The sequence below is a fragment of the Ailuropoda melanoleuca genome, chromosome 13 (genome assembly GCF_002007445.2).
Source record: "Ailuropoda melanoleuca isolate Jingjing chromosome 13, ASM200744v2, whole genome shotgun sequence".
Taxonomy (NCBI): Eukaryota; Metazoa; Chordata; class Mammalia; order Carnivora; family Ursidae; genus Ailuropoda; species Ailuropoda melanoleuca.
Genome location: NC_048230.1, coordinates 6,668,253 through 6,693,086, shown reverse-complemented (window position 1 = coordinate 6,693,086; position 24,834 = coordinate 6,668,253). Strand labels below are relative to the sequence as shown.

The following is a 24,834-nucleotide window of genomic DNA, read 5'->3' as shown; positions in this document are numbered from 1 at the left end:
TTTTTTTTTTTTTAAGATTTTATTTATTTACTCGACAGAGATAGAGACAGCCAGCGAGAGAGGGAACACAAGCAGGGGGAGTGGGAGAGGAAGAAGCAGGCTCATAGCAGAAGAGCCTGACTTGGGGCTCGATCCCACAACGCCGGGATCACGCCCTGAGCTGAAGGCAGACGCCCAACCGCTGTGCCACCCAGGCGCCCCTACCACCTTTTTTTTAATAGTTCTATACCACCTACTTTTTAAAGATTTATTTATTTATTTTTGAGAGAGAGAAAGCGCATGTGCAAGCAGGGGGAGGGGCAGAGGGAGGAGAAAGAAAGAATCCTCAAGCAGACTCCCCCAGGAGTGCGGAGCCTGACACAGGGCGCCATGCCAGGGCCCTGAGATCATGACCTGAGCTGAAATGCAGTCAGCCACTTAATCCATTGAGCCACCCAGGAGCCCCTCTACCGGCGGTCTTTGTTAACTTTTTCCTAAATTTTCTTCTGGCCATATATAAACTTTTTCCTAAATTTTCTTCTGGCCATATGTATATAATTTTTATATCATCAGGATCATATTTTTTCATACAATTTTATGTCCTTTTTTCTTTTACTTTCTTTACATAATGTCTCTCATGATATTGTTATAGGTGCTTCATGACATCATTTTAATAGCTATGTAATAGTCCCTGAGACATGTATATTTCCTTGTTGTCGGACATGGATCGTGACTGATTTTTTGCTGTTACACATAATGCTGTAATGAGTATCTTTGTGCCCAAAGCCTTTCCCCGCTTTAAGGCTAGTGTTTTCAAGTGCTTGAATCTCCTGTAACTGCGCCCTGGTTTCCTGGGCTCCCATAACTCACCTGAGCTTCACGAGGGGCAAGGTCCGCTCAGCTGGATCCTTTCTTGTATCCCAGCACTTGCCTGCTGCATAGTGGAGATTCGAAAAATACTTGCAAGATAAACAAAGAAATAAATATGGCTAAAAAAATGGTAAACAGTAAAGTGAGAGGACTTGGGATCATGAAAATGCTTTCCTTTACAAGGGAAATAACAGGCAGGCGTGTAAAACAGCAGAAAATCAAGCGGCCAGGCAAAAGAATCTGACCAAGTTTACCTATTTCTTTGTATTTTCAATATTACTTTGTCTTCAGTAGGAAGCAGCGAAGAGCCCATAGGGACTGCCTACTGCAATGCTATGCTACCAAGGTGTTTGTTCCTTCACTCATTAAATATTTATGGAGGACACCCTATGTGTCAGACACTGTTATGGGTACTGGGGATATACAGCTATAAACAAAGCAGAGGGTCCTGCCTTTGTGCAGCTTACCTTCAAGTGGAAAAGACAGATATATCTATATACAATATGGCACCAAAGTGAAAAATGCTGTAAAGGAACACAAACTAAGGGGATAGAGAGGGTTAGAAGTTGCTATTTTGATAGGGAGGTCAAGGAGAGCCTCTCTGAGGAGGTGACATTGAAGCAAAGCTCTGAAGGAAGGGGTTGAGCCAATGAGGTACCTACCTGAAAAAAAGAGTGTCCCAGAAAAAGGGGCCAGCAAGTGCAAAGGCCCTGGGGTGGTAACATGCTTGGGGTGTGCTTTGTCCATCTCCTTGGAGCAAGAGCTGTCCAACTCCATGCTGTTGTGCCTTGCTCAAGCTTCTTCCTCTGGTACTGCAGCCCCCCCCTCCTCTACCCCACCCTCTTGCCCAGCCCCCACTGCTCTAGCAAACTCCTGCTTCTATGCCCAAATTCAAATCTTACTTCTTACAGTTTGCCCTATTTCCTTCACCTGTTTTCTCACAATGTTCATATTTCTGTTACAATAATCATCACATTGTACTATGATTTTTTAAATCTATTTTGTACTGGTTATCAGTGATCTCGTCAAAAGCAGATTGTCCTATTCATCTTTTTATTCTTGGTGACTAGCAAGTGTGGGGACCAAAAAATGTTGGTTGATCTATTTATGTGAAATGTCCAGGACAGGCAAACCCACAGAGACAGGAAGCAGACTCCTGGTTGCCAGCGCCTGGGGCGGGGGGTTGGGGGGGAGGCCAGAGAGTGACTGCTAAATGGGTACGGGTTTTCCTTTTAGGGTGTTGGAAATGTTCTGGAACTAGATAGTGATGACAGTTGCACCATACTGCATACTGTGAATGTACTAAATATCACTGAATCGTACACTTTAAAATGGTTAAAATGGGCGCCTGGGTGGCTCAGTCGGTTAAGCGTCTGACTCTGGATCTCAATGCAGGTCTTGATCGCAGGGGAATAAAATGGTTAAAATGGTGATTCTTTTGTTATGTGAGTTTTGCCACACACGCCCCAAAAAGTGTTGCTTGAATTGGGTGGCGTCGAGAGCCCCTTTATTACAGACAATCTGGTGTGTGGGGTTTGTATTCTGAATAAAAGATAAGAAGTTGAAACATCCAGTTGTGACATCTGAAGAACCAGAAAATAAGTCTTGAATTAACACAAGATAATAAGTGTTTACATTTTATATCATTACCTGGAGCGCTGAGTGAGAACTTAGTCACACAGGTTTACTTACAACTACAACTGAAGGGATTGGGGGACATCTGTTGGAAATGTGGTTTGAACATTGGCTTCAGTTTCCTTTAGTTATACTAAATTAATCACATAGAGGAGTAATTTATTTTATTTTTTAAAGTTATTTATTTTTTTAAGAAATCCCTACAGCGAGGCGCCTGGGTGGCTCAGTCGTTAAGCGTCTGCCTTTGGCTCAGGGCGTGATCCCGGCGTTCTGGGATCGAGGCCCACATCAGGCTCCTCTGCTGGGAGCCTGCTTCTTCCTCTCCCACTCCCCCTGCTTGTGTTCTCTCTCTTTCTCTGGCTGTCTCTCTCTGTCAAATAAATAAATAAAATCTTTAAAAAAAAAAAAAAAAAGAAATCCCTACAGCACACATGGGACTTGAACTCACAACCCCGAGATCAAGAGTCAGCAGGCTCTTCTGACTGAGCCAGTCAGGCGCCCCAAGGACTATTTTGGAAAGCATCTGGGTATTTTCCTCTTGAGGTGGTTTCTTAGACAATCACACCTCTCCTCTCAATCTATTCAATGGTTCAATTAATAATATCTCCCATTCCGAAAAAAAAAATAGCTTCCATTGTATAACATTTTCTATTTTCCCAATGATGTCTGTAATTTCATATTCACAACAAACTTGTAAGAGTGGTACTTTGAACTTTATTTTGCAAAAGAAGAAACCATTCTTACAGAAGTAAACTGACAGCTGCCTGGGTGGTTCCGTCGGTTGAGCGTCTGCCTTCGGCTCAGGTCATGAACCCAGGGTCCTGGGATCGAGTCCCCTATTGGGCTCTCTGCTCAGCGGAGAGTCTGCTTCTCCCTCTGCCTGTTGCTCTCCCTGCTTGTGTGTGCTTTCTCTCTGACAAATAAATGAATAAAATCTTAAAAAAAAAAAGAAGAAGAAGTAAACGGGACACATATATATAACATGCGGCGGTATTACAGCGTGAGCCCAAGTATTCTGAGTCTGGATTTCAAATTGTGAATGCTGTTTTCTATTTTGATCATTTGCCTTATTGTTTTAATTCTGTGTAATACTTTTTAAAAAGACAATGGGGGGCGCCTCGATGGCACAGTGGCTAGGTGTCTGCCTTCGGCTCAGGGCATGATCCCGGCATTGTGGGATCCAGCCCCACATCAGGCTCCTCCGCTATGAGCCTGCTTCTTCCTCTCCCACTCCCCCTGCTTGTGTTCCCTCTCTTGCTGGCTGTCTCTATCTCTGTCGAATAAATAAATAAAATCTTTAAAAAAAATAAAAAATAAAAAGACAATGGGACAGTATAACATAAAAGCACCAAAACATCAGCCAGAGTAAGATTACGAAGGGCCAATTATCTTTCCTCTACAAAATATCAGAAGGAAAGGGAAGCAGAGAGATAGGTTGTGTGCACCTTGCCCAGAATGATCTATCCAAGAATCAACAGCCTTTTTGTGGAAATCCTGGCTATGTTGGAGGAGGTGATCGACTTGAAGAAAAAGTAGGTGATATCACTAAGTAAACATTTAAACTTTATATGATCCATATTTAATTCAAATGACTTGGAGAATTACACTTCTTTGAAAGATTTTATTTATTTGAGATAGAGACAGAATGGTGGGAGGAAGGGGCAGAGGGAGAAGCCGAGGGAGAGGGAGAAGCAGGGAGCCCCATGTGGGTCTTGATCCCGGGGCCTCCAGATCATGACCTGAGCAGAAAGCAGATGCTTAACCTCTGAGCCACCCAAGCGCCCTTATGTACTGTTTTAGAAATGTTTGCCTATGCTGAGGTCATGAAGTTATGTAGCGCTAATTTTATTTTTAAATTAAATTCAATTTAATTAACATATACTGTATTATTGATTTCAGAAGCAGTACTCAGTGACTCATCGGTTGCGTACAACACCCAGTGCTCATTCCTTCAAGCGCCCTCCCTAATGTCTATCACTCATAACTGGGTGACAGACACCCCATCCCCCCACCCATCTCCCCTCCAGCAACCCTCTGTTCCCTATAGTTAAGAGTCTCTTATGGTTTGCCTTCCTCTCTGTTTTCCTCTTATTTTATTTTTCCTTCTCTTCCTCTGTGTTCTGCTTTGTTTCTTGGATTCCACATATGAGTGAAATCATATGGTGTTTGTCTTTCTCTGATTGACTTATTTTGCTTAGCCTAAAACCCTTCCATCCACGTTGTTGCAAATGGCGTTTTTGATGGCTGAGTAATATCCCATTGTATAGTGTGTGTGTGTGTGTGTGTGTGTGCGTGTGTGTATCTCACAACTTTATCCATTCACCTGTTGATGGACATCTAGGTTCTTTCCATATTTTGGCAATTGTGAACATTGCTGTATGAAGCATTAATCTTTCATGTCTTTTCCCAAACAAAATGAAGTTTTTAGATGTTACATATGTGACATTCATTAATTTTTTTTCAACAAACACTTAATTAATTAATTAATTAATTAATCCTCATAGTGCCAGGCAATGTGCTGGGTATTACAGGGGATATGATTATGGCCTATATTCCTCATGCACTCCAGAGGGCTCTTGGAGAGGTGACATCACTTGCCCTAGTTCCCATTTTCAGTATGGGGAGATTGGAACACAGGGTTAAAACACAGGATTGACTGATTCCAGAGTCTGAGCATAACCATCGGGCGGCTCTGTCTCCAGGAGGGATGTTGAGACCTGAGGGATGGATTTTTGGTATATTCTGGCTGGTAGCTTCCAGATCCCCTCAGGAAAAGGTATAGAGAGGCAAATAAGGAGACAAAGACATGTAGTCAAAACCAAACCAAAACAAAAAGCCCTACAGTTCAAGCCAGTATGTATTTGGAGAGAGAGAAGTCGAGCGCTTGGCGAAAGGCAGGGTGCTCTGGTTTGGCGGAGAGGTGGGCTTCTCAGTGCAGGGGGCACCCGTGTGGGCCCTTGTGAGGTGAGAATTCAGACCATTGTTTGCAGAGGAGGGTGGGAATCTTAGGGAAAGGGACTGACAGGCACAAAGGTGCAGGGGTGAGAGCGCGAGACCTGTGTGGGGAACTTCACGTCACCCCATTTGTCTCCTGAGGGGGTGTATTAAGCAGGAAGTTATCAGCTTCAGGTAACAGAACACTGATCTATAAGCGGCTGAAACAATTAGGTCAGTTTCTTCTTACTGAGCCCAAAGTCTGCAGATGGACGGTTCTAGGGATGTTCCAGCTGAACAATGTCGTCGAGGCCGAGGAGCTCCCCCTCGTCTGTTCTTCACGCTCTTGTCAGCACTGCCTGTCCCGTAGCGGGAGGTTGCTCCTCTCAACTCATCCTCGTCGTCAGGCCATCAGAGCCTCAGGAAGAAAGGGGGTGGCCGCTTCTCTGCCCACTCTTTGTCGCGATATAAAACCTTTCCCTGCTGTGCCCCCAACTGAATCACACCCACTCTTGGTCTTTATCCTTGGCAAAGGGAAGCAGGGTGACCATAACTGGTTCGCCTCCCCTGAGACACTGCCACCCGCCTTCAGTCAGGGATCTATCCGGAGAGGCAAGGCTGTGGGTGTTGGCTGCCACAGTGGCTACCTGGTGGTGAGCAGAGAAAGGGCTGGAAGATGTAAATAAGGCCCCACCTCAGGGCAGGAATTGGGAGATCTGGTCAACCCTCGGGCTGTTGGCCAGGACAGGCAGGGTGTATATGAAGGGCAGGGAAGGGGTTAGGTTGACAGGCAGCTGGAAAATTGATGTGGGAGGTGGTTATCGCAAGAGCCCAGGTGAGAGACAGTGAGACCCTCCTTAGGGTAGCCATAGCAAGAGAGAGTTAAAAAAGGTCATTTTATACCCCTGAAACAAATAATACTTTGTTACCTAACTGAATTTAAATTACAAAATTATTTTTAAAAAGTGAAAGGGACATTTTGCAGTGAAGGTTGATAGAACTTCTTGCGACTTAGTGGATCCAAGTAACCCAGCTGTCAAAAACAAATCTCTTAACTCCTCAAAATCCTTTATTTCTTTAGTCTCTTTAATTTGACTTTGTCCTATTTCCTTTGAAGTCTCTCTAAACATTGCATCTTCGTCTTTTTGGGAATCTGAATTCTCTACTCACGCCCAGTACGGCTGCTCCCAGAGTTTTCTCCTTGACACGGTGGGGTTTTCTCACACTACCCTCGCCCTGGCTCATCCCATGCACTCTTGGGATACAGCGCCATCTCTCCACGCTGACAGCCTCCAAATCTAGACCCCAGCACAGTCTTCTCCCTCAGCTTCAGACTTATATATCTAACGATCTACTACACATCTCTACCTGATGTCCTCCAGGTTTAAAAATGGATCAGTGGGCTTTTTTAATGAAAAAAAATCAAGGCGCATTATATGTAATAATGCAAGTATTTTTTAATGAAGCTTTTGTTTCACACCTTACATCTATGCATTCTGTGTCATGGCCAAAAAAGTTTTAAAAACATAGAAACCAGGGGCATCTGGGTGGCTCAGTCGGTTAAGGGTCTGTCTTCTGCTCAGGTCATGAACTCAGGGTCCTGGGATAGAGCCCTGAGTTGGGCTCCTTGCTCAGTGGGGAGTCTGCTTCTCCCTCTCTCTCACTCTCCCTCTGCCCCTCCCCCTGCTTGTTCTCTCTCTTTCTCAAATAGATAAAATCTTAAAACACACACACACACACACACACACACACAGAAACCAGATAACAGGTTAGATGTAATGATGAAAGGAGTGGGAGGAACCAGGGATTTCTGCAATACAGACAGGGAAGTGAGAAGGACCTGGTTTCCGGGGAAAGTTACAACTCTCATTTTGAACAGAGAGTCTGGTTGACAGTAAAACGTGCACCTACCATAGTTGCCTCTTTCCCTGCCACTACCAGCTTCAGGTCAAAGGATATTGAATGAATGCTCTGAGGAATGAGGGGGTTTCCCCTGAAGGTCATTAGTAATCAGCTCCCAGGAAGAGGTTATGCTTTCAAGGGGGAACTAACATTTACTGAACCTTCGTATGTGCCGGGCTGTCTGCATCCAGTTTTTAACGAGAAATCCTCTTGGCAGCTATATGAGGTAAGTACCATTATCTCCATTTCACGAATGAGGAAGCTGAGACTCAGAGAGGATGAGAAACTGTCTAGGGTTGTGCAGGGAGCGAGTAATTTGTTGCATCTTGCCAGTGAACGTCATCATCTCTGAAAGCATCAGCCACCAGGACTCCTTATGGCCCCATGTATTAGTTTCCTAGGGTTCCTGTAACAAATTACTCTGAATGGGAGGCTTAAAACAACAGCAATTTATTCTTTCACAGTTCTGGAGGCTAGAAGCATGAAATCATGATGGAAGCCGGGCTGGTTCCTTCTGAAGGTGAATCTGCTCTATGCCTCCCTCCTAGTTCGTGATGACCCCCTGGTGATCCTTGCCTTCCTTGGATCATAGATGCATCACTCTCACCTCTGCCTCCATTCTCACACGGCATTTGTATGGTCCTCTACTTTTAAGGGCACCAGTCATATTGAATTAGTCACCTGCTCCCACTCCAGGATGACGTCATTTTAACTAATTACCTCTGCAATGACCCTATATCCAAATAAGATCACATTATTTTTTTAAAGATTTTTTAAAATTAATTAATTAATTAGTTAATTTATTTAAGAGAAAGAGAGCAGGGGATGAGCAGAGGGATACGGAGAGAATCTCAAGCAGACTCCCCACTGAGTGCAGAGTCCAACGCGGGGACTCGATCTCACCACCCTGAGATCATGACCTGAGCCGGAATCAAGAGTCAGAAACTTAACCGACTGAGCCACCCAGGTAGTCCTCAACATATCTTAAGTGAAGGATGCAATTCAACCCGTAACACCTCATTAAGTAGAATAAGCAGGAGAAAAAGGAAATTATTTGATTTGGAGGATTTGCACCAAAAGTTGGATTTCTTTCTTCTTATAGCCCCAAGTTCTCCAGGACTTGGTAAGACTCCTGGAATTCCTACAAGTAATTCTTACGAATACTTAGGAGTCCCTACGTCCCCACTGCCTCCTGGACAATATCTGCAAAGACACTGCCACCTCATAAAAACACAAGCCCACCACCTTTCCCTTCAAAAGACACCTCCCTTCTGACTTCCTTGTTCTTCACAAAACTAGCCAAAACCTCCCCACCTTCCAGAAAGAATCCTTTTCTTTCTACTCTCCTTACACCTTCCAGGTTCAATTCCTTATGACTGCCTGGCTCTTGGGAAGATACACTAGTTTCCTGACTCTCCTTGCTTCCCTGTATCTTCCACCTCCAATCCGGCCTCGCACATTTACATAGGGCCCATTTGCTAGAAACACACCTCTGGTCTGACCCTATTCAACTGCCCCACTCTGCATTCAAGGCCCAACCAAATTTTGGGCCAGCCTCATCTCCCTCCCCACCCACTCCCTTCCAAATGGAATGCTGCTCCGACTTTCAAAGCTCAGGGGCAAAGCCGCCTCCTCCTACCTCTCGCCCTTCCCGGAACCCCTGCCTCTCCCGATTACCCCATTCTACTCAGTGATAGGGTACTTTGGGTACCCATCTACGCTCCCCACAAGACTCCGCTCCTTGCCCCCCAGGCGGGGCCGCAGCAGGACCTTATCAGTCCACGTGCCTGGAATAAACATGTGACTGAACGAGGGACCTTGCCAACTACAGAGTACCCAGAGGTTAGGGATCCGGGGACTCCCCCCTGGGCGGGAGGCCGCCCAGAGGCCCGCAGCTGAGGACTGGCTCAGCGGGACACACCTCCGGCCGGCCCCGGAACGCCAATCTGGCCGGAACCTTTCCGCCGCGAGGTCGGACACTTGGAGGCGAAGCACGTCCGGGCCGGAAGTCGGTGGAGGAAGATTGGACTGTGGGAACCTAGCGCTTTACCTGGGAGCATGAGCGTCTGTAGTCTCCTCGTGGCGGGAGGTAGGGTGCCTGGAACACTGGGTTCATTTCCAGCCTGTCCTTGGCCTCTGGTCTTGGAGTACTTTCTCCCGCAGGCCCCATGTCCAGCTGCTGCTCTTGGAGTCCTAGCTGAGCTGATGGGGCGCCCCGGAGCGACTGTGCTTCCCGGGCGAGGGGCCCGCGAGCGGCCTGTTCCCCGACTGTGGCGGGCGGAGGGGTGAGAGGCTAACAGCCGTTTGCTCACCTCCGGCTGTGGTATTTTCCTGTGGCTGCAGTGTCCGAGGGACTTCCCAGTGGTTTTGCAGAATTGTTTCTTATGTGGTGTTTTGTTTTACTGCTTGCGGGAACAGCCATAGTAGAAACCGGGAAAAGCGTACCGGTGAAAAGAAAAACCGCCCCTTAAATCTACCACTCAGCTAAAACATGTTTTATAAACGTATACGATTTAATTTTATTTGGTTCCACCGCGTAGGAAACTAGTGAAAATGGATGTGAAAATATTCTTAACAAGAGATACTAATTACAGAAAGATCCCTCTAAAGTTAAAAACGTCAAAAACGTTAAGCAGTGGAAATCATTGTTTTAAATACGTGCTTTCATCTGGGCGTAAAATAAGATTTATAGGGGCGCCTGGGTGGCTCAGTTGTTAAGCGTCTGCCTTCGGCCTAGGTCATGATCCCAGAGTCCTGGGATCGAGCCCCACATCGGGCTCCGTGCTCAGCGGCAAGCCTGCTTCTCCCTCTGCCTGCCGCTCTCCCTGCTTGTGCTCTCTCTAGCTATCTCTGTCAAATAAATAAAATCTTAAAAAAAAAAATGATTTCTAGGTAGTAAACAGGACTTACCCACAAAAATCAGAAGACCTCTCGTGATTATGGTGTACTAGTTCTAAGATTATGGGAAAGTCCGTCCCTTTGCAAAGGCTCTGGTCAAGCCACAGCTAATACTAAAAACAAGTAGGACATTCCAGCTTACGTTTTGCCAAATTTCCCTTTTAGGAAGGTGGCGATGTTTTCCAGTTCCATTAGCGTCATCCTTGTTCCAGGCGCTACATAATTCCTGCTGTCGAAAAAAATCCACTGCACCTAAGAAGATCATTCCCAATGCTGCTATCTGTGATGAAAATACAAAGGAACCTGGAAATGCGCTTGACAAGCTCTTCTCTTCAGAGCAGCAGGCTTCCATCTTGCATGTGTTGAATACGGCATCTAATAAAGAACTGGAAACTTTCAGATTGCTTCGTGGAAGAAAATCTGTCAATATTATAGAGCACAGAGAGAAGTTTGGGCCATTTCAGAATTTGGAGAGTTTAATGAATGTGCCCTTGTTCCGGTATAAAACTACCATTCAGGTTTGTAACTCCATTCTTTGTCCAGAGACTGGAGGGAGAAAAGGAAAGTTCCAGGACAACCGGCTCTTGAGAAAGTTCATCAAACCAGAAATAGCAAGAGAGAGACTTAAGGTATACTGTTTTTCTTAATGTCCGTTATTCTACTCCTTATGTATTGAGAACCAACTTTGCAAAACACTATTCTGGGCAGCAGGACAGCTTATAGTTTAGTTGGTATGTGATAGTACGGAAGAGTGAGATGGAGAGAGGTAGTGGGTGGGCAGAGAACTGGGGGCTCTACCTGTTGGGCAAAGTTGACCAAAACCTGGATCTCAGAGGGAGAAGAGACTCATTGGAGGTGGCAGGCGTTCTAGGAAGAAGAACAGTTGTAGAGAAACAGGTCTGTGTGAGGATTAAGAGGAATCGAGCTATCTGACTGCGTCTGAGGGGTTATATCGAGAATAATCAGAAATTAAGATGCAGAGAGGGTTATGGCCAGGGAGTGACTTCAGAACATTATGCTGGTCTTTCCAGCAGGATTAAAGTTATTTTCTGTTCCCCTTCCCCCCTTTTAAAAGGCATTCTACGAGCAAATCCTTCTCAGTGTTGTCTTAAAAAACAAATATTAGAATTACTTGGCTCATCAAACATTAAACCTCGGAGGAGGAGCTTAGGTTCTGTGTAGCAATATGTGATCAAATATTCTCTCGTTGCATACCAGTAGTAAGCACATTTTTTTTCTGGACCAGTAGTTCTCAGTTTTGGGAGGCTTATGGATACTTTCTGAAAACCTGATGAAAGCTAAGGACACTCTTTTCAGAAAAACCACCAAAAGCACATTTACATAGAATGCTGCATACACTTTCAGAGGACTTGTAGGTTTCATGAAGTCCGTTCACGGACGACGGATAGAACTCCTGCAGTTGATCTGGAACATATTTGAACCAAAATTTTCAGGGCTTGGATTTCCCTTCGGAGTTTTGGCTTTAAGTACTATTTATAGTCACTATAGTGGAGTTGCAATTTTATTTAGAGGGGTAGGTTCTAAAGTCATTTTGTATGTGATGAGAAAAATTATACTGACTTCCAAATTACTATTTTTTTCCTTAAAAAAAAAATTAATCATTTTGTATGGAGAAAATCATGCAGTAGTCCTTGAAAAAAATCTCTTGCCCATGAAGTACTGTGTGCAGCCTGGCTCAGTAATTCTTATGTACACTAAAGCTTGAGAATCGTTGAGCTCAAGAACCAAAAGAAGGTCTGTATTTTGTAGATGTCTGGGCATCCAAACTCTTCTGCCTTTAATGGATATTTATCCATTCCCTAGCAGTGAAAGGGAGAGGGGTATAGAATTATAAAATGTTCCTGCTTGTGTGCCTTTGTATTTATGGAGCACACGAATTTATTTATCCATATAACTAAGTGAACTATGTGGGGGTGAAGAGATGCCATTGTACTCTTATCTCCAGCCCAGACTTGACAGAGTTAAATCCACATACCCAATTCTCTATTACACATTTCCCCGTAGAAGCCCTGTTGGCAACCTGAATACAGTACATTGGAAAACAAGTCCTCTCCCCCTACCTTCCCAAGTTGATCTGCTTCTTACCACCATCTTGCTTAACGGTGCCATTCAGTCACTGCAATAAAAGTGGGCTTATCTAAGCTCCTCCATCCCGCATATCACTTCTACCCGCATTACCTCCAATTTGTTTCTTGTCCTCACTGTCACTGTCTTTGAATCTTAATGCTTTGTCACATAACAGGCACCTAATAGATCCCTACTTCTAGTCTAGCCTTCTATGGTCCGTCCTCCACACAGCGGTCTGTGATGGTTCTGAAGTGTAAATCTCGTGTTGTGCCTGAATGTTACATACTTTGGTGGCTTCCTGCAGCTCTCAGGATGGAGCAAGGTACTTTTGGAGAAATCTGCTTGCCCCACCGCACCTTTCCCACTTGTACTCTTTATTCCAGGGCCTGAGTGTGTGAGGTGTCACACAGCTATCTGTGCGGGCACGTGGTGAAATCACTTCCCACTTACACTTACTCATTTTCCTAGTCCTCCAGGAAGTCTTCCCGGACTATGTCTCCTCTCTATGGTGTAACTGTTGTGTGGTGGCATTTCTTAAGATGTATAGCTGTATTCCTTGTTTCCCAGTATCTAGCACAGTCCCCAGCAACATTGGAATATTTGAATGCCTACTTTGGGCTAGGTAAAGGTTCTTTGTCTATAAATTGACTGCTACTGGTTATCTTTTGATTAATAATTATTCCTGGGGCTCCTGGTTGACTCAGTCAGTTGCGTCTGCCTTTGGCTCAATCATGATCCCAGGGTCCTGGGATTGGGTCCCACATCGGGCTCCTTGCTTGGCGGGGAGCCTGCTTCTCCCTCTCCCTCTGCCCCCCACTCATGCTATTTCAAATAAATAAATAAATCTTTAAAAAATAATTATTATTCCTGCATTTCTTTAACATTTCTCAGTTCATAAAGTGGATGTATATTTCTTTGTTTTAAAGATTTATTTATTTATTTTAGAGAGAGAGAGAGCTGGGGGTAGGGGCACAAGAAGAGAACGTCTTAAGCAGACTCCACACTGAGCTCCACCTGGAGCCCAACATGGGGCTTGATCTCATGACCCCAACATCACGACCTGAGCTGAAACCAGGAGTCAGATGCTCAACCAACGGAGCCACCCAGGCACTCCGGTATATTTCTATCACATAAACTGATTTGGCTTTCTGAGTTTATAGCTTAAGTTTTGTATTTGTTAAAATGTTTATACTTAAAATTAAACCAGCCTTTTTGTTGTAGGCAGTTAATAGTATCGTATCCATCGTTTTTGGAACTCGAAGAATTGCCTGGGCTCATGTGGATCGTAAATTGGCAGTGCTGGACTGGCAGCAGAATGAGTGTTGCCAGTTCATGAAAGGAGCATACTTATCATCTGTCTATTTACAAGAGGTAAAGCAACTGCGCCTCCAAATTCCTACCTGCTGGAATTTGTGTACTTCAGTCTTCTGTCCTGAATGGAATGTAATACAATACTACAGATGGATTTCCTTTGGAGACGTATTACCCACCCATTCCTTTTTTTTTTTTTTTTTAAGATTTATTGATTTACTTGACAGAGAGAGAAAGAGAGAACACGAGAGAGAGTGAGCACTAGCAGAGGGAGCGGCAGAGGGAGAGGGAGAAGCAGGTTTCCCGCTGAGCAAGGGGCTCGAACCCAGGACCCTGGGATCATGACCTGAGCCGAAGGCAGATGCTTAACCATCTGAGCCACCCAGGAGCCCCTTATTTATTTTAGGGAGAGCGAGCAAGCGAGCTTGGGGGGAAAGAGAGAATCATCAGGCAGATTCCCTGCTGAGCACGGAGCCAACATGGGGCTTGATTTCAGGAACCTGAGATCGTGACTCAAGCTGAAATCAAGAGTCAGACGCTTAACCAATTGAGCCACTCAGGTGCCCCTAAGCTTATTTTTCAAAATGCTTCACTAATTGTCTCGTGTCTTCAAAATTGTGAGATGGGTAATAATTACGATCCTGATTACACATATGAAAACTGGTATAATCAATCAAGCATCTGACAGGAGTAGTCAGTTGTAGGTAACGGATTGTAGGCTGGGTATTCTTCTTCTTTTTTTCTTAAGCAGGCTCCACACCCACTGTGGAGCCCAACACAGGGCTTGAACTCAAAACTCTGAGATCAAGACCTAAGCTGAGATTGAGTCAGACACTCAACCGGCTGAGCTATGCAGGCGCCCTGATTGTAGGCTAGATATTCTAACCCTGTGCTGTACCTTGGACATTTTTAAAAGGCTAATAAACGTTTTAAGTTGTCTAATCTTAAAGTCAGTAGAGATTTTAGAAATTATGAAGGCCATTTTCGAGATGAAGAAACTAGTACTTGGTTGGGCTAAATGATCTGCCTTAGCTCAGCTTATTCCTCATAGAACCATGAGCAGAACTTGGCTCCTGGCTGCTTCATAAAATGCTGATTTTTCCGTTACTTCAAAACTGTCAGTAGCAGTATAATGTAAGTTATATATTTTAATAGAAATGGGAGCGGGAACCCAAACAACAAAACTTAATGAATTATTTCTGTTCACTTATTTTGTCTTTTTGTTTTTTAAAGATTTCTTCAGTCATTTCAAAGATGCCTAAAGCTGACCTCTATGTTCTGGAAAAAATCGGGCTTTCAATACAGAACCCATCTCGGTTTCCCGTAGTGTTACATTTTCATATCATGGAAGCCATGCTGTATGCCTTGTTAAACAAAACCTTTGCCCAGGACGGCCAGCATCAGGTGCTGAGCATGAATCGAAATGGAGTGGGGAAGCACTTTGAACTGATGATTGGGGACACACGGACTAGTGGAAAAGAGCTGGTGAAGCAGTTCCTCTCAGAGTCTGGTCTGAAGGAGGAGCCTCGGGTAGTCTTCCCCACAGAGAAGATCGTCTGCTACAGACAGATGTTTTCATCTACTGGACAGGAGAGAGCAGAAGAGTTATATGATTCATTATTACAAGCTGTTGCCTTCTATGAATTAGCAGTTTTTGACACTGAACCTTAAAATATTGAGGTTAATATAAGAGCTCTAAGGTTATATTAATTTAATTTATATTTATTAGCCCTAAAGCTATAAAGCCAACTGTTTTTAACATTCATGTTTATGAGGAAGACATGTTTGTATTTAAGGTCAGACTTTTGGCTGTTGAATTGTTCACACAATAATAAGCTAAATCAATAAATACCTTAGGAGATTCTGTGCCTTTTGGGTTTAAGTGTTAAACAGTAAGATGCCCCCTAAACAGGCAAAAGAAGAAACAAAGTTATCTCCCCTGAAAAGCAAATTCCATCCTAATGATTTGCATCGTTCTGTTGTTAATAGAGAGTAATGACTTTTCTGGGTGGTGCTCATCGTGGTAATGCTAAATATAATTGAGAATACAACTTATGAAATCCTTTTCTTAATTGTAAGTAGTATATGGTTTGATGTATTGCTTCCAAAAGGTGATTTTCATCAACTCAGTCTATCAGGCCAGAACAAAGAAGCTTTGTCTAATACATTCTTTTTTTTTCACTTTGAAATATTTTACTTGGACAGACCATCTTTTTAAAAAAGATTTATTTGAGAGAGAGTATGCAGGGGTGGAGGGGGGCAGAAGGAGAGGGGAGAGAGAATCCCAAGCAGACGCTGATGCAGGGCTCCACCCCAGGACCCTGAGATCACGACCAAGAGTCAGGCGATGCGCCGACTACGCCACCAGGTGCCCTAAACAGACCATCTTTTGAGAAAAGTAGCACATAATTTTTTCACCACATGTCACATTTTCCAGTATTACATTTGCCTTACTTCAGGCCCTCATTGTCTCTTACCAGTCCTGAACCTAAGTCTCTTTGATGTCAAAGCATTACGTCTTTCCTTTAATCTACAGAGTGAAATATGCTCGTTGGAAAAACATTCAAATAATCAAACGTGTAAAATAAGCAGAAGTCCTCTCTTCCAGCACCTCCCAACTCCCTAGGGAATCTGGGATGCAGTCTAGACTTACTGCCATTCACTTGTAAATCTCTACATTCACATATTTGGTTGTACACAAACATCACCTTGGATATGTTGCAGGTATCTCAAACTATCCATCTCAAATAATCCTCTTTCCTTCCAATCACCTCCTTTACCGTTGTTCCATACTTTGGTAAATAGCTTCACCAACCATCTGGTTGCTCATGCCAGATATGTGGCATTCTACCTCCCACATATTTCTGGAAATAGCTTTAAGTGAAAATGTGTTCACTTCAGACATTTATAGGATAAGATGCTAAGTACTGAAAAAGCCACCAGAATTTGCTTACTTTATCTCAAAAGTGAATCTAAATCTTACAAGAATTTATCACCTTTAAGAATTCATAGTTTTGGGGCACCTGGGTGGCGCAGTTGGTTACGTATCTATCTGACTCTTGGTTTTAGCTTATGATCTTGTGATCTCAGGGTCATGAGACTGAGCCCCCCACATTGGGCTCTGTACTCTGTGCTCAGGGGAGTCTGCTTGAGATTCTCCCTCTCCCTGCCCCTCTCATTTGTGCTATCTCCCTCTCTAAAATAAATCTTCTGGGCACCTGGGTGGCTCAGTTGGTTAAGTGTCTGTCTTCGACTCAGGTCATGATCCTGGAATCAAGCCCCATGTCGGGCTTCCTGCTCAGCAGGGAGCCTGCTTCTCCCTCTCCCTCTGCCAATGCCCCTGCTCATGTTCTCTCTTTCTCTCTTTGTCAAATAAATAAATATTTAAAAAAAAAGAATGATTTTCCCCCCCAAATAATGCTAAACCTAAAAGAAAATATTAAATGTGTCCCTATTAAGGAAGAAAATATCCCCATTGTTTCTTGATTTTTGATCTTATTAAGTAAAATTCTAAAGTTATTTTACTTTGGTTCTCTATTACCAGAATTTTCTAATAATAAGACCAAATTAACAGGTAAGTGCTCTACAAATAGTGGACACTACTATGCAATAGAAGAAAATCCATATACTTAAGAAACCCCCCACAGAACTTCAGATCTGTTCTTTTGTACAAGGATGAAACCTGTAAGATATAGCCTATACCCAAACCTATAAAATATCCATATTCGCCCAGATGGTTACATCTGGACCACCTATTTAGACATTGCATTTAAGTCTTTCAGCTTTAACCTTTAATTAAATCAATAAACCATCAACAAAAAAGTAGACTGAATAAGAGGTAAAAATGTATTTTCATACACATTTGTACACAGGTATACATCAATATTTTCCATCTGTACAAAATTAGGATCCTTACCTTTGAGGTAAACATAAAATTCACCAGATAATGTAACTGAATTCTAGGCTAATACATAATATAAACATTTGAAATAGGAAACTATTTTCAGATATACTTGATTATATGATTCCAAAAATGATTTTAAGTGAAATGTGGGATTTTAAAATCTTGCAATTAAAAATACATACTTTCTCCAAAAACAACCTTAAGTGGAAATGACTATGATGTAGAAAGTCCATAGTAGAATCCTCCTTTGTTACAATTTTAATGAATAGCAGTTTGTCGAAAATAGATATATTAACAGCATTAACATTTTTATGAAATAAAACATCACTGATATAAAAGTACAAGAAAAATGTACAAGGCAAATGATGTGAGTTGGCAAAATATACAAGATATCACATGTATGGTTGCTAAAAAAGATTTATGAAAATGACAATTCATGATCTTATTTTCACTTTGTCAGCATTCAATGAGTCAATGGCAAAACACGCTGAAGGAATACACTAAAACTTATCGGGAAGATGGTACTTTTTGAAAAATGAAGCAAAATTTCTTCCCTTCTAACAAGTTTTTATGTATTACATAATTTTGTACTGTGTGAATGAGACTAACACCTAGATGATTCATATATACAACGTGACAGAACTGGGCTGGAGAGAGTGGATTAAAGGTAACAGGAAAGAGAAAAATTATGGATTAATTTAACAGTGAAAGCTCTTTAGAAATATAGTGAATACTACCTTCTAGAAACAGCTCGCTCACATGCAAAAATACAAGCTAAGTCAAATAATACAAAAAATTTCAGAAAAAAAACCCACCACAATCATAAATACAATTTGTAACTCAAATTTTTTCATTTTAAATATTTGCACACTAATAAAAAAATATACAAATAGTGTGTTTTAAATGTACACTAAGAGAAAGAAATTCTTCCATGAAAATCAATATAAAAATGTATCTTGAGGAGCACATAATAATCTGTACAAGGCATTGTTAATGTGGAATATTAAGGGAAGCCAGCTGCCAAAGTGTTCACAGTGTCTTTCGAAATGTTAAGATGAATACTTTCAAGATAGTGTAGGAACCTGTCAAAATTACAAAGAAAAATTCAATTTAACCATCAGATGAGAATATTTATTAATCTTGAAATAGCTATCTACAATGTCATTTATATAGAGCCTTTACCTTCTTTTACTTTTTCCTTGTTCTTTTAGCTTCTCAGTCCTACAAATGTTCCGAAGAGTTGGCAAGTACTCAATTATACGAGCTTGTCTGTTACCCAGGTTCAGAAGGGATCGGCTAGAAAATACACTTTTAATGACTGCTATCCTCTTCCAGGCACTGCTGTAAATGAAAAGTAACGCATTACTTTTGATTTTTACTGCCCAAGAAAAATGCAACAATCCCAAACTCAACCAGCTTCTGGTCTCTGCTTCTCCTTGCTTCTGGTCTAGACTAGATTAACCAGATTCCAGCTTAACTACCTGTATCACTTTCAACACATCCCTCCCATACCGAAAAAATCCTTAATGGTTACCCGCTATCTGCCCCAGAAAACCCAAACTCCATTTCCCTGTCATTCGAGAGTCTCCTAATCTCTCATTTTCTTCTCAGCAATCAGGCTGGTCTCCCTGTCTTATGAGAAGGTACATTATTAATATTAAGGGTTTACCATGATCAATAAAGCCCAGCATTTTGAAATTAGTAAAAAGAAACTAATAATTTCCTCTTTATCATTTATTATTGAAAAATCAAAAGTAAAAGGACTTACTCTAAATTAGCCGCTGACTGACTGAAGTATACGTTGCTGCGCTTTTGTGAAACATAAAGAGTAAGCTCTTTCGTTGGATCTCTTCCTGATTTCTTGCAAGAATTCAAGGAGCTTTCCAGTGCTTTTGAAATAGTAGACGAACACTTAGTAAAGCTGAGAGCTTCTACGGCTGCCTTTAATTCTCCAGAGCTCTGAGAAGTCCATCCATCACTGTTCTCCAGGCTAAACTCATCACAAAGTCCGCTTTTCACATTTGTCCAACTGAAGTCATTTTGACCAAACTCCTTTCGTTCTCCTCCATCAGTTAAAAGAGCATCTAAGAAGGACATGTTATCCATGAACTCAGTGAGAGAATTTAAACAGTGAGAAACAAGGGCAGAACATTTCTTTTCTGCTGGTGTTTTAGGAGGACGAGGAATAGATTCCAAGTTAGGCTCTGAACATCTGTTCAGTTTCTTTGTCTCTGGATTGCTTTCTTTGTCTCTGGTTTTGCTTTCTTCTGAATTTGAGGAGGAAGATGCAGGGGAAGGGCTAAGAAATTCATTAGAGAAGTCCAATTCAGTGTCAAATAAGTCACTATCATCTAGAACTACCATCTTCTTCTTTTGTTTCTTTTTTTGTGGCTTTTTCGATGGCTTCTCTTCTTCAGAATGCTTCCTAGCAAGACACTTGATATTTTTTGTTGCTGCACTGGGGTCCACACTTACTGATGAACCATAAAAGTTTTCTGTTTCTGGAATGATGTTAACAGGTAGTGGTAGAATGAACTCAAGATTACTATATAAGAAATCTACATTCTGCTTTCGGAATTCTGTAAGAAGTTGGATGAACTGATGCCACTCTTCCTTTGTTGTGATTTTGTGCTGAAAAACAATTTTGAACAAAGAAGTGTTAGAACACAGTCTGAACATTTTTTTACCTATATGAATACAGTGGCATCCTTATTCTATCTGAAAAGTAATGAGTTGCTACCCTCTCATAATTTTATTAACCTATATTCCTTAAATTAATCAAAATAATTCTGAGTCTAAAAAATAAATTTAGACTATTAATATTTGAAGAATTAAATTTTCTATAGTTTATGCCCCAATTCAATAGTTAGAAGCTCATTTATTTAAAAACTACTTTTCTGAAATTCTTTTTAATCTGAAATTTTTCTAAATTCTAGTCTAAATCCCGTAATATGCATTTAGAGCACTAACTATACACCATTTGTCAAAGTAGTACAGTAAGTTAAAATCAGAAATCCAAAGCCTACAAAAATTACAGGGAGATTTAAGTTAACCTTAAGGTTCAAAGATAGGAGTGAGTGTTAGGAAGACGAAAAGGAATAAATACTTGATATCCCACACTAGATACTGAAAATACCTTTAGAAATGAAAATAAATCTTCAGATGGGGAAAAAATGTTCTTAAGGCCAAACAAGGTCTCAACACAGCCAGTGTCACATTTGGGAAGGTCTGTAGGACTCCTTTTAGTATTTTTAGGTTTATTTTTGGAATCCGGGCCATCTTCAGAGCAAACAAGTTGAACGTTTCTGCTATTTCCTCCTACAAAATTAATAAAAGAAAATCTTGGCCATTTATATTTTTAATAAATTGTAGCAAACAATTATTTAAAATCTAAGATCCTTTGGCATCTTTTGGACTTATACTCCCATTTTGTTCTTCTCCATATATGTATTTAACTCATAAAAAGTAGAATACAAACATTATTTTTAGCATATGGGGGGTAAGAGGGGTGGTCGTGGTGGGCTTACAAAACAACCCAAAAGAAAAAAGTGCAAAGGACTATGAACAGTCAAGTCACAGAAATACAAATATCTAACAAAATCATAAAAAGAAGTGCAATTTCACTAGTGATCATGGAAAAGCAAATTAAAATAAGATACCATTTGCTTTTCACCTTTTAAATTGGCAAAAGTAAAACAACTGGTAACCTAGTTTTCTTAGAGGCATACATTCAAAAGCCATCATAAACTATTCATGGGAACATAAATCAGGACAATTATTTTTGGGAGGGCAACATGACAATACCTATTGGAATATAAAATGTATTCTAGCTTTTGGCCCAGCAACCATACTTCTAGAATTCTCTCCAACAGCAGTACTCACAGATATGCTCAAGGATATGTGTACAGATATTCACTACATAGTTTAATGACTGAGGATAACTTCAATTTTGTTTAATAAGTAATGGTTAATTAAATTATGTTACATCAAGTCCCTATTATGGAATAGCATGCAGCTGTGAAAAAGAGGATAGAATTGTAAATACTAACAATAAATTCTCAAGTAAAAAACAGCAAATTGATTAACAGTATATATAGTGTTGCTTAATTCTGCTGCATAAGTAGGTAGCTGTATTTGTACGTGCATAGACAAAGCTCTTATAGTGGGGAACTTTAACCAGTGGGGAAGATCTTTTACTTTTTACTTTATATACTTCTGCACTGTTTGAATTTCCAATGAGTATGTATCTGTGTTTTTTAAGAAAAACAGAAATAAAATGCATATAAAATCTTCAAGAAAAGAAATAACGCTATACTTAATTATTATCTTTTAAAGTTTCCGGTACAGCATTTTTTATCCACTAGTATGGCAACAGTTACTAATTTGTTTTTTACGAAAGGATATTTTCCATGTCTTATTTATCATATTTACTTCTAAGAAACAGTTAAAGGTACAACTGAATTAAATATATGTTTGCTACTTCGAAAAAGAAAAATATATTAAAATTTTGAACTGATCAAAGAAAAAAAAACTTGACAGGGGATTACTATTACAGAACTTCACCTTGGTTTTATTTAAATACCTGTGTATTTCCCAGAGCAGGATCTGTAACTACAGAACTGTAACTATGGAGCATGAAAACCACAAACTATGAACTTCTTCAGGGAAGGAATCGTGTCTAATTAATGTAAACACAGGACCTGGCATGGAGAAAGTCCTCAACAAATGTCTGTGACTTCAATTAGGTAACAATGACTGAAGATCGGGAAGAGATAAAACATTTCTGAAATGATAAAGTTCTTATGAAAAATAGAATTATAGACTATAGAGGAAGCTAAAAGAGAACTTACAGTCATATAAAAATAATTTATATATGTGGATGGAAAGATCACCAATGTTTTTTAATAAGTAAAAAAGGGAAGCTAATTGCTAAATAATATCATTCTATTTGTTTATAAGAAACTATGATTATAGGGCAACTGAGTGGCTCAGTCAGTTAAGCGTCTTGATTTTGGCTGGGGTCATGATCTCAGGGTTGTGAGATCGAGCCCCGTGTCAGGCTCCATGCTCAGCACAGAGTCTGCTTGAGATTCTCTCTCCCTCTCCCTCTGCCCCTCCTGCTTGTGCACACGCTCACTGTCTGTCTAAAATAAATCAAATCTTAAAAAATAAAAAAAGAAAATATGCTCATAAATTTATAAGTAACAATTTGTTCCATGTGCAGTTTAACTCTATTTACCTACATTTAATGTTCATAAAATTTTCGCCAAAGTTGACACATGTCTGCTTATTTTCAACATTAACACGATACCTAGATGCTCAAAATTTTTAAATCTTTCAGATACTGTGGTACAGCACATCCTTTAACACAGGGTCCCACTGTAGAAATTTCTTTTATAGCAGATCAACTTACGACAAAGGGATAATGGCCTTTCTTCTAAAAATCCACCTCCACTTCTAATCCAGAATTGTAAGTAAAGGATACTTTTTCTGATATCACAAGTATTTGCAGTTAACAATGTTACAAAGTCTTTCACGTCAGTTCTAAAGTTCTCAGCCAAGCAGATCACCTGTAGGTAGCTCGCAACATTTAGCTGAGAAAAAGAGAAACAGAGACAGAAAAAAGAAACATGGTGAATTGCAGAGTTAACAGAAATACATCAGTAATACACATCTAAAAGTAGGACAAATTTCACCAAAATTCACACTATCTTAGCTCTAGAGAATGAAACTGAACTAGAAAAATATAATAAAGGAATATACTTCAAATTAAAAATATTTTACATATACTCTAGTAACTGTATACAGTCTAAAACAGCAAGGAAACCTTTATGGGAGATTTTTCATGAACCCGGAAGGCAATTTTATTAAACCTTGAGAAATTCTCTTAAGATTATATAATGGTACAACTTGATCGGATATTTTATAGCCATTAAAACTATAAATATGAATACTATAATAATACTGATAGTTTTTAAATACCAGAGTTAGAAAATTATATCAGTGCCTGCGCAAATGCATGAATGTAAATAAACAAGAAACATTAGGGGAAAAAACAAAACCCATGTGATTTCTTTTTTTTTTTTAAGATTTTGTTTATTTATTTCAGAGACAGAGAAGCTAGAGACAGAGAGAGAGAGAGAGAGAGAGAGAGCGAGAGAGCACAAGGAGGGTGAGGGGAAGAGAGAGAGAGGAAGTTGCGGACTCCCCACTGAGCAGGGAGCCTGATGCAGGGCTCAATCCCAGGACCCTGGGATCATGATCTGAGCCGAAGGCAGATGCTTATCCAACTGAGCCACCCAGGTGCCCCCAAATTTTTAGTGTTCCATCAACACTGCTATGATATTTTTTTGTAAAACAACGAAACATATACTATTCTCTCCCCACTGTTTATGGAAAGATTTTTACCTTGAAAAGCTAGAACAAAATTGTATTTACATTTTGCAGATTTTACAAGATCACTAGCATTTTTACCTTAAACAAGACAATTAAGAAAAAGATTTCTCCTGTTAAATCTTTGACTTCATTCTATGTACATACATTACTCCTGCATACTTCTGGGACTTCTGCTTCCCACAAACTAGGAATTCCGCTTTCAACGGTGAAGTACCTACTATCAGACAAACCTTGCCATCAGTAATAACGATAAGCTCTATAATCAACTACAAATAAATATTTAAACCAAACTATTCGAAGGCACAAGAGAGTAACCAAAAGCAGAAGATAGCTGAAGGGAAAATCAACACTTAGACAAAAGCAAATGGCCCTAGGTGAATTCCCACCCCCCCTTTGCCCCCTCTAAACTGATTTCTTAGGACAGGATGCAGCAGTGGTGGCTGAAACTCAGACAGAAACTCACAGTGTTACTGGCTTGAACCAGAGGACAGAGTTTGGGATGCTGGCAGTAGCTGGAAAGTGAGAGGGGATGTCTGTGGAAGTAGGGAAACAGAAATTCTAGCTAGAGAAGAATGCAAATCCCTGGTTGATGCCTGAACTTCACGTGTGTGGGCCTGTCTCAAAGCAGCCCAGCTAAAACTAAAAGAACTGAACAGAAACTTCAGCTGCTACATACTACGGGAGAATACTTATTCAGAGCAACAGAACCGAATCTAGAGTATCTACAACAAATTATTCACAAAATACAGGATAAAACTCTAAAACTACTACACATAGAAAGAAACAGAAAAAAGTAATTCCTCAGAGACAAGACAATCAACAGACTTAATCACAAGATGACGAAGATGGGAGACAAACCATAAGAGACTCTTAATCTCAGGAAACAAACTTAGGGTTATGGGGGGGGAGGGGGATGG

General features: G+C 41.0%; 2 protein-coding genes across 4 annotated transcripts in view; one reads left to right on the top strand and one right to left on the bottom strand.

Moving 5' to 3' along the window:
* Positions 1–9,316: 9,316 nt before the first annotated feature.
* TEFM (transcription elongation factor, mitochondrial) lies at positions 9,317–15,483 on the top strand. Its single transcript, XM_002912346.4, has 4 exons — positions 9,317–9,409; positions 10,384–10,847; positions 13,528–13,677; positions 14,851–15,483. The coding sequence occupies exons 1-4, from the start codon at positions 9,379–9,381 to the stop codon at positions 15,286–15,288; spliced, it is 1,083 nt and encodes a 360-aa protein (XP_002912392.1). The 5' UTR covers positions 9,317–9,378; the 3' UTR covers positions 15,289–15,483.
* Positions 15,484–17,440: 1,957 nt separating this feature from the next.
* The window catches only part of ATAD5 (ATPase family AAA domain containing 5), a 54,004-nt gene continuing 46,610 nt past the window's right edge, over positions 17,441–24,834 (bottom strand). For 2 of the 3 annotated variants that reach the window (XM_034641365.1, XM_011230444.3), the window contains exons 19-23: positions 22,935–23,115; positions 20,658–20,839; positions 19,290–20,152; positions 18,704–18,862; positions 17,441–18,603 (exon numbers count right to left, since the gene is read on the bottom strand). In XM_034641365.1, coding sequence (XP_034497256.1) covers positions 18,525–18,603; positions 18,704–18,862; positions 19,290–20,152; positions 20,658–20,839; positions 22,935–23,115 — 1,464 coding nt within the window. In that variant the 3' untranslated portion in view covers positions 17,441–18,524. The remainder of the gene's footprint in view (positions 18,604–18,703; positions 18,863–19,289; positions 20,153–20,657; positions 20,840–22,934; positions 23,116–24,834) is intronic. The other variant, XM_034641364.1, reaches the window with a different exon arrangement.

What these genes read in the sequence shown, in the direction of transcription:
- TEFM (XM_002912346.4), top strand. Translation starts at nt 9,379, where the DNA reads ATGAGCGTCTGTAGTCTCCTCGTGGCGGGAG. An exon ending in TAGCAAGAGAGAGACTTAAG is followed by an intron (nt 10,848 to 13,527) that starts GTATACTGTTTT and finishes TTTTTGTTGTAG; the next exon opens with GCAGTTAATAGTATCGTATC. An exon ending in CATCTGTCTATTTACAAGAG is followed by an intron (nt 13,678 to 14,850) that starts GTAAAGCAACTG and finishes TGTTTTTTAAAG; the next exon opens with ATTTCTTCAGTCATTTCAAA.